Raw genomic sequence first — 15,437 nt, 5'->3', positions numbered from 1 at the left:
TTCCTGCGAACCCACCGGAGATACCGCCAGCTTCAAGCGATTGGACAATCAAGTGCTGCGCATCCTCTGAAGCTGAAAGCATAACGGCAGAAGCGCTGAAGGCTGACGGCGATACCAGTGTTGAGCTACTCTATCCGCTGCTAAGAATGGTATGTGAAAAAAAAAGAAATTCCAACAAAGTGGAAAGAGGGCTTCCTCATAAAGCTCACAAAGGAAGGCAACCTCAGGCCCTGATCCAAATACCGAGGGATAATGTTCTTTACCATCCCGGGAAAGATGTTCAGTCTGATCTTGCTGAACCAAATGAAAGACGCTATATATATATATATATATATATATATATATATATATATATATATATATATATATATATATATATATATATATATATATATATATATATATATATATATATATAAACCCATATATCCTTGACCAAAAGACGCCCTACGGAAGTAAAGATTGTGCACGGATCAGATCGCAACCCTGAGCATCATTTATGAACAATCCGTGTGGTAAAACTCGGCCCACTACGTAACATTCATTGACTATGTGTAGGCTATCTACAGCGTTTTTAAAAGTAACTCGGAAGAGTACTGGGACACTACGTAGTGCTAAAAAGACCACCAACATCATCAGAAAGTCTTATGAAGGGATGTAGTCTCGAAGTAAGAACCGGAGTGAGTCAAGGATGATTTCTCTCGCCTTTTCTGTTTCTTCTGGCCATAGACTGGATCATTAAGACTTCGATGGACCAGAAGCGAAATGGATCCAGTGGAAAAATTGGAAGCAGTTGAAAGAGCCGTCGATTTGCCAACGATCTGGCTTTTCCATCTTACACCCAACAACTGATGCAAGCAAAGCTCCATCGTTGCGGACAACTCAGCTAGACTAGGCGGTACTATCAAAAGAAGAGAGAGCTCGGCGTTAAATACCAGCGCATTCAACAACACACCAATCATAGTCCAAGACGATGCGGTGGAAGAGGCGGAAAACTGTACTTCTATCGGCAGCATCCTGGACAACCATGGGAGATCAGAACTCGCATCGGTAAAGCACGAACACCATTCAATCAGCTGAAAAGCATCTGGGGATCCAGCGAGATAGGCACGATCATCAATATCAGGGTTATCTATACCATCTTTTGAGCAGAGACCTTGATAACCTACCAACACCACCATCAGACACTCAAGTTCTTCATCAACCCATGCCACATGTAGATTCTCAAGATCTGCCGGCCAGAAAAGGTCACCAACAAAGAATAATGGAGAAGACCAAAGCAGTAGCCCGTTGAAGAATACATCATTCAGAAAAGTTGGTAATGGTTATGACACACCCTTCACTTGCCTGCATCCGATTGTACAAGAAAATATCTCACCTGAAACCCCAAAATGGAATAGTTGGCAACCTAAAATCACTTGGAGCCGTGACGTGGATGCAGATGCCAAGCAGATGGGCAAGATGTGGGGACAACTAGATAGATTTTCCCAGAACCCAAACATCTGGAGGATGCAGGTTTTCGGTCCCAGACGGGACCACAGGGGAGGATGAGATGATTTGCTGGAAACTTTCATACGACTCAAAAACCTGTGTCCGTGCCATTGTCTAGTCTGTATCTTCTCGAAAAACGTGCGTCATCCATATAATGCACATTGCGAACACCATTAACTAATTTGTGCACGGTCTGGCAATTTATTGGAGAATAAAGTGGTGTGCTTTTTCTATTTTTCTAATTGGTGAATTGTATCGGAGCTTGCGTGTCGGCTTGTTTAAAGCGATTGTTAGTAATTGATGCGCTGACTTGCTGTGTCAACTCTTAAACTCCGGAACGGCTTAAGCTATTGCAAGTGAATGTAAAGCATAAATACCGCGCTGTAAACATGTATTTCACCATTGATAAACGCGTAGTACAATGATTCCATTATGTTTATTATCTTGCAATTCAATGCGTGTCTACTTAGCTGATTTGTTTTATTTTGCTCTTGTTTATTTTAATGTTTAAAATAAATACAAACACATTCAGGAAAACACGGAATAATTAGAAAATATTGAATCGTATTCATGTTAAGTTACATTACATTAATATTGCATTGCATTTGGTTGTTCCAGAGCGGTGATCCCAGTTTTGATCATTTTATGTTTATGGTCGACGTTCTGTTATTAAAGAGTCGGATAAGAACACAAAATTCTCTTCATAGTCCTTTGAGTTTTTTTGTTTGATACACAAGCCTATAACATGTAAAACAGTAACACAAAAGCCAAAGGGAAGTTCATCAAATGTTCGACTAGTCTCGTTTGGAGCATAAAACAATTGCTTTTACTAAATCTGTCACTATACAATAAATTTCATGCACGATTTGATTCTTTAATGAACATGCATATTATATTCAGGATATGTGAAAGTATCATTAGTTTTGTGTTTCAAACTTTTTGTCGGAATATGCTTGAGAAATAGTATGTGCTGGAATCTGAATTGAACTGATGTTTGGGGAATCACTGTTATTTTATGTTAAGACATCTATGGAAATAACTGAACTGCTGTCATCTGGTTTGGAATTTTTTAAATGTTTACATTGTATGGATGCGATAGATTCATTAGTTATTGTGTGTCCTTTTAAATCTTTATCTTTCTAAGCAAACGTTTCACAGTTATAGTTTTAACAAGATCGAACCGACTCACCAAACGCAGGTTAAAGACCATTTTTGACCAGGTGCCTGCTTTATCGAGTTTCCTCTAGTGGGATAGACACTAATACACAACGACGTATCAGGTTTTGACATCGTCTCTCCAAAGTTTATTTTTTTTACAATTTACCAATACTTTAACAAGGTGTTTATATCTTAATAATTTTAAGTAGAAAATAAAAACAACTACATATATGAACAAAATAACTGTTCTAAATATCTCTAAAATAATAAGTCAAAATTAAAAAAAAAATGTTTAAAAATGTATATAACTGTGAAGTAAGGAAGATTTTATTTAAACAAAAATAGAAGTTTGCTAAATAGTCATGCTTACCGATGAAAACACATTTTTAAGCAAGAAGACCATAAGGGCTCTATGACGCTCACCTCATTTGCCTCCAATGGCCAGAACAGTCAAAGGAATTATTTTGGTGTTGCTGACCCAATTTTAAACTTTGCATTGGTATCAGAAGGTATGAACAGTTTGTGACCGCTTTTAATGAATGGGCAAGAAATGACTGTTTTATAACATTTTGATACATGTCCTGACAGAAGTTTTATGTAGATAGGCCATTACATGTGACAAAAAGTGTTAACTAGCATTTTATACAAATTTAATTCAGTACTCAAGTGTTTGACCACAAATGTTACAAATTCAAAATCATCAAAGGGTTAACTTGAAAAAAGTTCTTGCAAGGTTTTATGAATAGTGGGAAAATATAACCACTTGAGTGTTATAAGTTACAAGTTGAAAACGACTCAAGAATCAGAACATGACAAAAGGCGATCACAAAAGCTCACCACAAGCAAAATGTGCTCAGGTGAGCTATAAAGGGAAAATTAATAAAAAACAGTTTCACAAAATTGTATTCAAATTACAAACCTACAGATTTGTACAAATGGTACAGGTCACACATACATTACAAAATGCACATCAGTAACCTACATTGTTTATACAATAACAAATCAAATAAGGAGGCATGATCAGTGTTCTCATAAGCATGGCAAGAATAGTTCACTTCACAGAATTTATCAGAAATGAGTTCTGTGTACTTTTTCATTTCTTACTAAGAAAAAACACTTTATGATTATTGGAAATATGGCCATGCTATGCAACAAGGCTTTTTTTATTCAAATAATTGTGCAGTCACTATTAAGGTCTGCTTCCAATCTACCTACACACAATTTAAACATAAAACTCCACCGAAACGTAAGTTATTGAGCTAAAACCTTTTTTATGTTAGTAACTGTGAACTTCATGTTTACCCAAATTGCTCTTGTTAAATCCCATGTTAGGTCTCCATGAAGACATGCTATATTAAATGTTCTTGAAAACTGGTCAATGCAAAGTAATTATACAGACCAAAAGCTTCCAGTTTGTCAATGCTCAACCGCCATTCACAAATCCAATAATTAGGATTTTAAGTTTTGTTGAAAACTTGGTTAAAAGAATTTGTGAATTGTAATTCGTATAATTATATTGAAGGAAAGGGTTGCTGATGCTATATTTGCACTCCTTCAAAATAAACGGTTAACGCAAAGCATATATTTCTATTAGGTATTCAATAGACTTTCTTTGTTGGAATCAATTGTTTAAATATTGTTATTCTTTGCAAATTTGATTTACAATATCAATGCTTGACCTTTTCCAAAACATAATGATACTTATTTTTCAAAAAAAAATTAAAAATTCATGTTAAGAAGCAAACATGGTAATTTGAAAATGACAGGACATTGTGTACTTTCATTAACACTTCTCACACATATGCACATGTTTTATTTGATATTGTATGGATTTCAAGTTATTGATATACTTACCATCCAACCATTAAATGACCAACAGAGTCATTAATCATGCCATACAAGGAGAAATTAACAACTAAAAAAACAAGAGTATTAAAATTGCCATTTGTACACTGAACTAAGTATACAGGGATAAAAATTTTACATTGAAAAAAGAAAACAAATACAAGGTTAACACATAATTAAATAGCCAGCAAAATGTACAAGCATAGTGACTACAGAACAAACGATAGACTGCGCATCAAAACATGTACAAGACAGGCCACATTATAATGCATCGCAAAACAGTTTTTTTTATGGCAAATAGAAGTTACATGTTTGCAGATTTAAAGGTTCTTGTTTTGTAAGTCAAATGGTTGTTACCTTTTTCCAGATTTGGCATAGCAACACGATGGTTAATTAGTTAAATTGTTTTTATACAGATCCATCTTAAGTAAGGAGGATTACATTAAATAACTTACAATACAAGAAAAGCTTCAAATGTATGTGAGTTTATTCAATACAAATTGTCATGCTATTTGCATTAAAAAATAACATTCGAGCTGGAAAAAAAAGGTTAGCAATTACACCAACAGCTATTAAGAACAATTTTTTTGTAAATACTGCAATAACCAAGCAATTTGCCTCATTTACAAGGAAACAACCATTTCTAACTTGGAAATAGCTGAGTGAACAAATTGAAGCACTGTTGTATTTATTCACGTTTGATAAACGATAAAATAAAACTACAACTATCACAAGATGTGTCAAATTCCCCAAAACAAAATTGTATTACAGAAAAACTCTTGACAATAAATTTGGCCCAGACGGTAGCACTTGAAACAGAGGAGTTTTATGGTTTAAATAAAAATGCCGCCTTCTTTAATTAACCTACATTTAGAACAGAAATTCATAAAGTTGTGGAAGCTTCAACAAATAAAAAATTGGCATTTACTAAGGTATTGATTTAATGTTAAAACACAGCTGTATTGAATATGATTATGCATCAAATAAATCAGTTGCATAGAGTACAATGCAAATGAACAATTGCAAATCAAATCATACCTATACAAACTAAAACACTTTCACTTATTCATTTGTTGGTTTACAATCTGTAAACCCTGTTTTCATTGGTCAATCTCATATGGTATCACATCAGAGCTACACTGATGCCGATTGGTCAATTTGAATAAAGCAAGGCTATCTATTGGTCAGACAATGCAGGTACAACATAAAACGTATGTTCATGCCTAATGCCCCTGATAAGTAAAAAGAGTTGTTGCAAAGCAACAACATATAATACATCTCCTTACTTGCTATAAAATCATGTTGAGCTCTCTTGCACTTTGCACTTGTGGTTTTGTTATTAAGTAACATGTTTACTAACTAATTCTATACAACTGTTGAATGCATAAGTAAACTCATGTACACAATACACTTTTAACACTGTTAATATAATAATATTATTTTATTACATTATACAATTATCAAACATATTTCTCAACTTGGATAAATACATATTTGAGCTAACACTTGAAATCTTGAAATATGATTTTCAATATTAGATAACTAATGTTATTCAAATCCAAAAAATATAAATGCAGCTGATCAAATGCATAACCCTCAGTTACAACTGCAATATGATACAAACATTTGCATAGTTACTAAATAAAACAATTCAACTGGAAATACAAATGATTATCATTTAGTATCCTAATATAAAATGAGTAGCTTCATGGAAACAGCCAATTAAATACTTTAAATTGCTAAAGCCTGATTAAGACCACATCTAACACATTATTCAACAATGCTCTCCGTGTCAGACCCTTAAAAACACAAACTACCGATTTCTGTACTGCCTCTTGCTTTTTATTGTTCAATTCATTTGATTGCACCAACAATTGTCAAATATCTCTCTAAACATTGCACATATGTAAGAAGCTTTCTGATTGGCTGAATTGGCATAGTCTGTTCATGACCACATCACCAATTGGCTAAGCCAGGTCTGCTTAATGTCATGAAGTATATCTGGCAAGACGATCCTGAACGCATTGAAGAGAAAAATACCTGAAAAATAAACATCATATTTTGGCCCTGCTCTGAGAAAAGGGGGTTTTAAGTATGTGCCTATATGTCGTTCCAGATTAGCCTGTGCTTAATAGGGACAACCCTTTCCGCTTTATTATTATTTTTAATTAAACAAAAGTCTGTTTTTAGCAAAAATTCGGGTTGGGCGGAAAGTGTCGTCCCTGATTAGCCTGTGTAGACTGCACTGGCTTATATTGGACAACACTTTACGCACATGCACTAAACCCTCTTTTCACAGAGCGCTGCTCATTTGTTAAATACGAAAGAAATTAAAAACTTGATGTAATTTCTTTGTGCTTATGCTCTGACACCATCAAGCTCATAAGCCAATGGCAAAATGCCCAACACAAACCTAAGATAAGATCATACGTATACAAGAGGGCCATGATGGCCCTGAATCGCTCACCTGACTAATCTTGCTACATCATCTTAAATTCTATCAGACCCATATACAATCCCAATCAATAGGATCCACAACATTTTTTTCTGGATAATCATGTATTCGTATCTAAATCCTATTTAGCCATCTTATATATCACGCATGGCAATTATTTATGTATCTGTTAAGTTTTACAGCCTAATTCATCTGTATTTTGTTCTTTTCAGGGAGATTAAAATATTTTTTGAAGCACCTTCAAGAGACGTACTGATATCCTGATCAATGAAAAGTTGTCATATATAGTTAATGTTCAAAAGACTGTTTGTTTAAATACCAGATTGTGCAAGTATTGCAGTGAAAGAAAACAATCAAAGTAAACATTGAATAACAATTTGACAATTCAACAAATTGAACAACATTTAATGTTTATTACTTGGTGCAGTGGTAACAAGATTTTGCAGCCCCTTTCATGGCCGGTGCGAATGAGTATTTTCATTAAACTTCTTACACTATTTTCAGTTATTCAGATTTCATATGAGTTCATAAAGTATTAATACAATTCAAAATGTTTGTTGGTATAATAACCCTCCCCCCCCCCCTCCTTTTGGTGGTTTATTATTTGTGCGATTATGTCACAATTCACAGTATTGGATAATATTCGACAACAAACCTGTATGACAAATAGTAAGATTGGTGGTGGAAATATAGATTTTAACATGCATATTAATTGTCATGTATAAGTCTTATAAGTCTCTTATAACTCATTCTATGAGTGGCCAATGTTTTATCTTATTGTTTTATATATGCAAATCTGTGATAAATGTAAATATTGGATGAGACTATAATTAATAAATAATAAAAAAAAATTACTTTTTTACGATGATCATTTGTTACGTGTTAATTGGATCCTTTGTAAGTTTGTATAGCAAGATTAGCAAATTCATAAATTTACTGATTACATTTTCTTTGCGAATACTGATGTACTTTTTAATGTATTTGGTGCTTTAATTTCTATTGAAACATGTGCATGCTGGTTATAAAGCAATGTTATTATTAATGAAGTGTTTATTTTGATATACTTAAGATATTCATATGGAGATGATATTGGAAACTAAATGAACTAAATAGACCACAAACAAGCATAATTGGGTTTACATTGTATATTGTTATGAAACATGAAACAATTGTTTTATTAACATAGATAGATTTGTTTCAGTAAAATGATACAACATGATAAAACATATCAACATACATGATAAAATAGTAAAACAATAAACATGTTTGAGAAATGAAACCATGCCAATAGCATTATACCAAGGATAACACAAAAAATAGAACTTAATCTCTTATTTCCATTGTGGTCCTTGGATATTGATGGTAGTGACATAGAGAGGCATGAGATGAATATCAGAGATTCGAGTTATAAAAGACAATTATTTGCATAAAAGGGTAGATATATTAAAATGTGGATCCATTAAAAACTAACTAATAGATATAAAAGAATGCTTACATATTAAGAATCATTCTTTTAGATCTATATAGTTAGTTTTTAATTGATTAACATACATACTCAGATTTTATATTCATCTAATCAATTTCATTAACAACATTATAAGATACAAAACCCATAAATATACACAAATATCAATACATACACTTTGTTTTGATTATGCCAAAATACGTATTAAATGGTATGCTTGCGTAGTATGCCAAAATACGTATTAAATGGTATGCTTGCGTAGTAAGTTGAAATAGCTTTCCGTAAACATCACCAAATGAAGCAGGGTCCCTGTCTCTGGCACTGTGGTTTTGATAATTAACTTGCAGCTTAACACCTTCTGCGTGGTTTGATTGTGTTCATGTAATTCTAACACAGCTTCGCACCTTAAAAGCGTTACAAATCCGTCGACTAATCCTTGTCAAGTCTGAAAAACAACAGAAGTAAAACCCATGTTAAAGCAAGTGCTTTTACTTTCTTTGTCATTAATTTATTAAAAAAAATGGATCGAATTTAATAATCACACAGAAATATCAATCATGATATTTATTTAAAGACAATAAGTAAAAAGAAAATATTGTATTTCATCATAACATGTTTGGTAAAAAAGACCATTGATTTGATAAAAATTACACAATGTTTAATTTAAAATGAATGTTCAATTTAAGATAAATTGTTTAAACATTACACAATTACTTCAGTATTCCATCCTGTAACATTTGGTTAATTTGATATATTTTCAGTACAGACTGAAGTATATGTTCTAGATTCTTACAAAACTGTGCTCAGATTAAATGCAGAACTGACAGAAAAATTCTTGCATACCACACATAGCATTTAAAAAATGTGTCCCAAACATAGCATTATTATATTTTTATACACAGACTCCGAATCAGATGTATTTGTGCAAACATACAATGTATGTAGCTTCTCTGTGAAGAATTACAATGTCCGCTCTATTTTTCGACAATATTATAATAAACGTTTTTGTTGAATGAATACAAAATATACCACACATAGCATTTCACTCTGTGTGTTTTCGAACACGTGGTTGCACTTTTTGGAAAAAATACTTTATTAATTTCGCGCAAACTTAACACAGTTGTGTATTTTGACAATGACCGGGCACTAGTCTTTGTTTTTTTTTAAATTGATTTGAATTAATGAAGAAATTATCAAAAACGTTACCTGAAGCGATGGTTTGTTGACATCTAATTGTCCCACACATATCCGAAAAAGTCATGTGGTACAGACACCTTGGAAAAGTTGGTTATAGTTATGCCACATCCTTCGCAAGCCTGCATCCGATAAAACAATACAATATCTTACATGAAACCACAAAGAGGAATATTGGGAGACCTAAAATCACTTGGCGACATGACGTGGATGCACATGCCAAACAGATGAGCAAGGTGTGGGGACAAGTATGAGATGATTTACTGGAAACTTTCATACGACTCAAACACCTGTATCCGTGCCGTTGTCTAGCCTGTCGAGGTTGCCTGTATCTTCTCGTTAAACGTGCGTCATATCTATATAAAGCAAGATGTAAACAACATTAACTACTGTGACAATGATCTGGTAATGTATTGAAGAATAAATTGGTGTGCTTTTTATCTATTTTTCTAATTGGTGAATTTTACCGGAGCTTGCGTGGCGGCTTGTTTTAAGTGATTGTTAGTAATTGCTGCGTTGACAAGCTGTATCCACTCTTAATCTCTGGAACAGCTTCAGCTATTGCAAGTGAAAGTAAATTCATAAATACCGTGCTGTAAACATGTATTTTACCAGTGATAAACGCGTAGTACAAAGATGTCATTCTGTTTATTATCTTGTCATTCAATGTGTGTCTTCTTCTTTTACTCTTGTTTATTTTAATTTTTAATATGTATACAAACACATTCGGGAAAAACGGAATAATGGAAAATATAGAGTCGTATGCAAATCCACTAAGATATATTATGCGAATAGTGTGTATAGTTCATGTTAAGTTACATTATACATAATAATGCTTTGCATTTGGTTGTTCCAGAGCGGTGATCCCAGTTTTGATCATTTTACGTTTATGGTCGACGTTCTGTTATTTAATAAGTGGATAATAACACAAAAATTCTCTTCATAGTCCCTTGAGTTTTACTGTTTGATACACAATTCGTTAACATCTAAAACAGTGATACAGTAGCCAAAGGTTCATCAAGTGTTTGACTAGTCCCGTTTGAAGCATAAACAAATTGCTTAATCTAAATGTGTAAATGTAAAAAAACTTCATGCACGATTTGATTCTTTAATGAGTATGCATATTATATTCTGGATATGTGACAGTATCATCAGTTCTGTGTTTCAAACTTTTTGTCGGAATATGCTTGAGAAATAGTTTATGCTGGAATCTGGATTGAACTGATGTTTGGAGAATCACTCTGTTATATTATGTTAAGACATCTATGGAAAGAACTGAACTGCTGGCATCTGGTTTGTAAATTTTGAAATATGTTACATTGTATGGATGAGAAAGGTTCATTAGTTATTGTGTGTCTTTTAAAATCTTTATCTTTCTGGTGTTATCACAGTTATAGCCCTAACAAGGTCGGACCGACTCACCAAGCGCAGATTTAAAATCATTTTTGACCAGGTTACTGCTGTATCAAGTTGCCTCTAGTGGGATAGACACTAATACACAACAACGTATCAGGTTTTGAGATCGTCTCTCCAAAGTTTATTTCTTACAATTTACCAAGACTTTAACAAGGTGTTTATATCTTTATAAATTTTTAAGTAGAAAATAAAAACAACTACATTAATGAACAAAATAACTGTTCTAAATATCTCTAAAATAATTTGTCAAAATGATAAAAAAAAATGTTTAAAAGTGTATAGAACTGTTAAGTAAGGAAGATCTTATCTAAACAAAAATGGAAGTTTGCTAAATAGTCATGCTTTCTGATGGAAACACATATTTTAAGCAAGAAGACCATAAGGGCCCTATGATGCTCACCTGAGACTTTATGAGGAAAAAGAAAATATTGATGAAGTAAAGAAAAATTGAAAAGGTTAGGTCAGAATTTCATCAAAACATAACAATAACTGGATATTTAGAGAGTTAATAGATTTTAGTTTTTGAAGTATGCATTCTCAACTTCAAGACTGTGCTCCAGGTCATGATAGGAGGTTTCACTCGAGGCCATCAAAAGAAAAGCTGACTGAACAATGTGAAAGAGTGGACTTCAGCCCCCATGGATGAGTAACTTTCAGCAGCCTACAAAATATCTGACTGGTGGAGGATCTCTGTGACTTCGTCCCTCATTTTCCCCCAATGACCGGAACGGTCAGGGGAATAATTTTGATGATGACCCAGTTTGGAACTTTGATTTGGTATCTGAAGGTATGAAAAATCTGTGACCACGTTTTATCAATGGTTAATAAATAAGATACATGTAATGACAGAAGTTTTATCTAGATATGGCATAACATATGACAGAAAGTGTTAACCAGCTTTTAATAGTTTTTTTAATTTAGTTATCAAGTGTTGACCACAAATGTTACAAATTATAAGTTAAAAGTTGAAAACGACTCACGAATCAGAACATGACAAGTGGCGATCACAAAAGCTCACCATAGGCAAATTGTGCTCAGGTGAGCTATAAAGAGAACATTAATAAAAAACAGTTTCAAAAAAATGTATACAAATTACAAACCTACAGATTTGTACAAATGGAACATATACAAATCACACATACATCAAAATGCACATCAGTAACCTACATTGTTTATACAATAACAAATCAAATAGGGAGACATGGTCAGTATTCTCATAAGCATGGCAAGAATTGTTCACTTCACAGAATTTATCAGAAATGAGTTCTGTGCACATTTCCATTGCTTGCTTAGGGCAAACACTATATGATTATTAGAAACATGGCCATGTTATGCAAGCAGGCTTTTGAAGTTTTACTTTCATTTAAATAATTGTGCAGTCACTTTAAGGTCTGCTTCCAATCTATCTACACAAAATTTAAGCATAAAAACCGAAACCGAAGTTATTGAGCTGAAACCTTTTTTATGTAAGTAACTGTGAACTTCATGTTTACCCAACGGCCCAAGTTAAATCCCATGTAAGATCTCCTTGAAGACATGCAATATTAAAAGTTCTTGAAGATTGGCCAATACAAACTTATATAACAGACAAGAAACTTCCTGTTTGACAATGCTCAACAGCCATACACGATTCCAATTATCAGGATGTTTAGTTTTGTTGAAAACTTGGTTGAAAGAATTTGTGAATTGTACTTCGTATAATTAAACTAAAGGGTTGCTGATCTATATTTGCACTCCTTCAAAATAAACCCTTTACGCAAAGTATATTTTTCAATAGACTTTATTTGTTGGAATCATTTTTTTTAATATTGTTATTCTTTGCAGATTTCATTTACAATATCAATGACTGACCTTTTTCAAACCATTTTGCTACTCATTTAAAAAAAGGAGAAGTAATTAAATCTTGTAAAAAAGCAAACATTACAAACATGGTAATTTGAAAATGAAATGTGTATAATTTTTAAATAGGATTTAATACTTCTTTCACATTTGCACATGTTTGAGTTAATATTGTATACTATGTATAGATTTAAAGTTATTGATATACTACTATAAATGAAAATGACCAACATTTGAATTAATCATGCCATAAAAGGAGAAATTAACAACTAAAAAAAGGAGTATTAAAATTGTAAGACGTGTTAATTGTACACTGAACTAAATATCCAGGGATAAAATTGTTACATGGAAAAAAGAAAACAAATACAAGGTTAACACATAATTAAATAGCCAGCATAATGTACAAGCAAAGTGACTAGAGGACAAACGCGAGACTGCGCATTGAAAACATGTACAAGACAGGCCACATTATAATGCATCGCAAAAAAGCGTTTGTTTTATATGTCAAATGGAAGTTACATATTGGCAGATTTAAAGGCAGAATTGGGATCCAAAAACAAGGATATTGTTTTGTAAGTCAAATGGTTTTTACCTATTTCCAGATTAGGCATAACAACATGATGATTATTCAGTTATTGCTTTAATAAAGAACCATCTTAAGTAAGGAGGATTACATAAAATAACAATACAAGAAAAGCTTCAAATATATGTGAGCTTATTCAATACATATTGTCATGCTATTTTAATTACAGAAAAAAATAGCGCTGGAAAAAATGGTAAGCAATTACACTTACAGCCATTTAGAACAAAATGTATTTTTTAAACTGAAATAACCAAACCTCATTTGCAAGGAAACAACCATTTCAAACTTGGAAATAGCTGAGTGAACAAATGGTAGCGCTGTTGTATTTATTTACTTTTGATAAACGATCAAATAAAACTACAACTATCACAAGATGTGTCAAATTCCCCAAAACAAAATTTTATTACAGACAAACTCTTGACAATAAATTTGGCCCAGACGGTAGCACTTGAAACCGAGGAGTTTTTTTGTTTAAATAGAAAAATTCTCCTTTCTTTAATCAACCTACATTTAGAATAGAAATTCATAAAATTATGGAAGCCTTCACAAATAAAAAATTGGCATTTACTAAGGTATTGTTTTAATGTTAAAACACAGCTGTATTGAATATGATTATGCATCAAATAAATCAGTTGCATAGAGTACAATGCAAATGAACAATTGCAAATCAAATCATACCTATACAAACTAAAACACTTTCACTTATTCATTTGTTGGTTTACAATCTGTAAACCCTGTTTTCATTGGTCAATCTCATATGGTATCACATCAGAGCTACACTGATGCTGATTGGTCAATTTGAATAAAGCAAGGCTATCTATTGGTCAGACAATGCAGGTCAGACAACATAAAACATATGTTCATGCCTAATGCCCCTGATAAGATAAAAGAATTGTTGCAAAGCAACAACATATAATACATCTCCTTACTTGCTATAAAATCATGTTGAGCTCTCTTGCACTTTGCACTTGTGGTTTTGTTATAAAGTAACCTGTTCACTAACTAATTCTATACAACTGTTGAATGCATAAGTTAACGCATGTACACAATACACTTTTAACACTGTTAATATAATTATATTATTTTGTTACATTATACAATTATTTAACATATTTCTCAACAAGGATAACTACATATTTGAGCTAACACTTGAAATCTTGAAATATGATTTTCAATATTAGATAACTAATGTTATTCAAATCCAGAAAATATAAATGCAGCTGATCAAATGCATTACCAATCAGTTACAACTGCAATCGGATACAAACATTTGCACAGTTAGTAAATAAAACAATTCAACTGGAAATACAATTGATTATCATTTAGTATTCTAACATAAAATGAGTAGCTCCATGGAAACAGCCAATGAAATACTTAAAATTGCTAAAGCCTGATTAAGACCACATCTAGCACATCATTCAACAATGCTCTCCATGTCAGACCCTCAAAAACACAAACTACTGATTTCTGTACCGTCTCTTGCTTTTTATTGTTCAATTCATTTGATTGCACCAACAATTGTCAAATATCTCTCTAAACATTGCACATATGTAAGAAGCTTTCTGATTGGCTGAATTGTCATAGTCTGTTCATGACCACATCACCAATTGGCTAAGCCAGGTCTGCTTAATGTCATGAAGTATATCTGGCAAGACGATCCTGAACGCATTGAAGAGAAAAATACCTGAAAAATAAACATCATATTTTGGTCGTGCTCTGAGAAAAGAGGGTTAAATGCATGTGCGTATATGTCGATCCAGATTAGCCTGTGCTTATTAGTACAAACCTTTCTGCTTTAATAATATTTTTGTAAACAAAAGTCTGTTCTTAGCAAAAATCCTCTTTGGGTGGAAAGTGTCGTCCCTGATTAGCCTGTGCGGACTACGGACGACACTTTACGCACATGCATTAAACCCCCTGTGATTTCTTCGTGCTTATGCCCTGGCACCAACAAGCTCTTAAGCCAAGGGCAAACTGCCCAACACAAACAT

The 15,437-nt window shown here is 33.0% G+C and overlaps 1 protein-coding gene across 8 annotated transcripts in view; it reads right to left on the bottom strand.

The window, feature by feature from the left end:
• Positions 1 to 5,697: 5,697 nt before the first annotated feature.
• The window catches only part of LOC127835022 (mitogen-activated protein kinase kinase kinase kinase 4-like), a 107,282-nt gene continuing 97,542 nt past the window's right edge, over positions 5,698 to 15,437 (bottom strand). For 7 of the 8 annotated variants that reach the window (XM_052361196.1, XM_052361199.1, XM_052361200.1 and 4 more), the window contains one exon: positions 11,118 to 15,130. In XM_052361196.1, coding sequence (XP_052217156.1) covers positions 15,047 to 15,130 — 84 coding nt within the window. In that variant the 3' untranslated portion in view covers positions 11,118 to 15,046. Of the gene's footprint in view, positions 6,535 to 11,117; positions 15,131 to 15,437 lie in introns of those variants that run through there. The other variant, XM_052361197.1, reaches the window with a different exon arrangement.

The sequence above is a fragment of the Dreissena polymorpha genome, chromosome 6 (genome assembly GCF_020536995.1).
Source record: "Dreissena polymorpha isolate Duluth1 chromosome 6, UMN_Dpol_1.0, whole genome shotgun sequence".
NCBI lineage: Eukaryota > Metazoa > Mollusca > Bivalvia > Myida > Dreissenidae > Dreissena > Dreissena polymorpha.
Note: the sequence above shows the minus strand (reverse complement) of the source record. Positions and strands in the feature narration are given on the sequence as shown.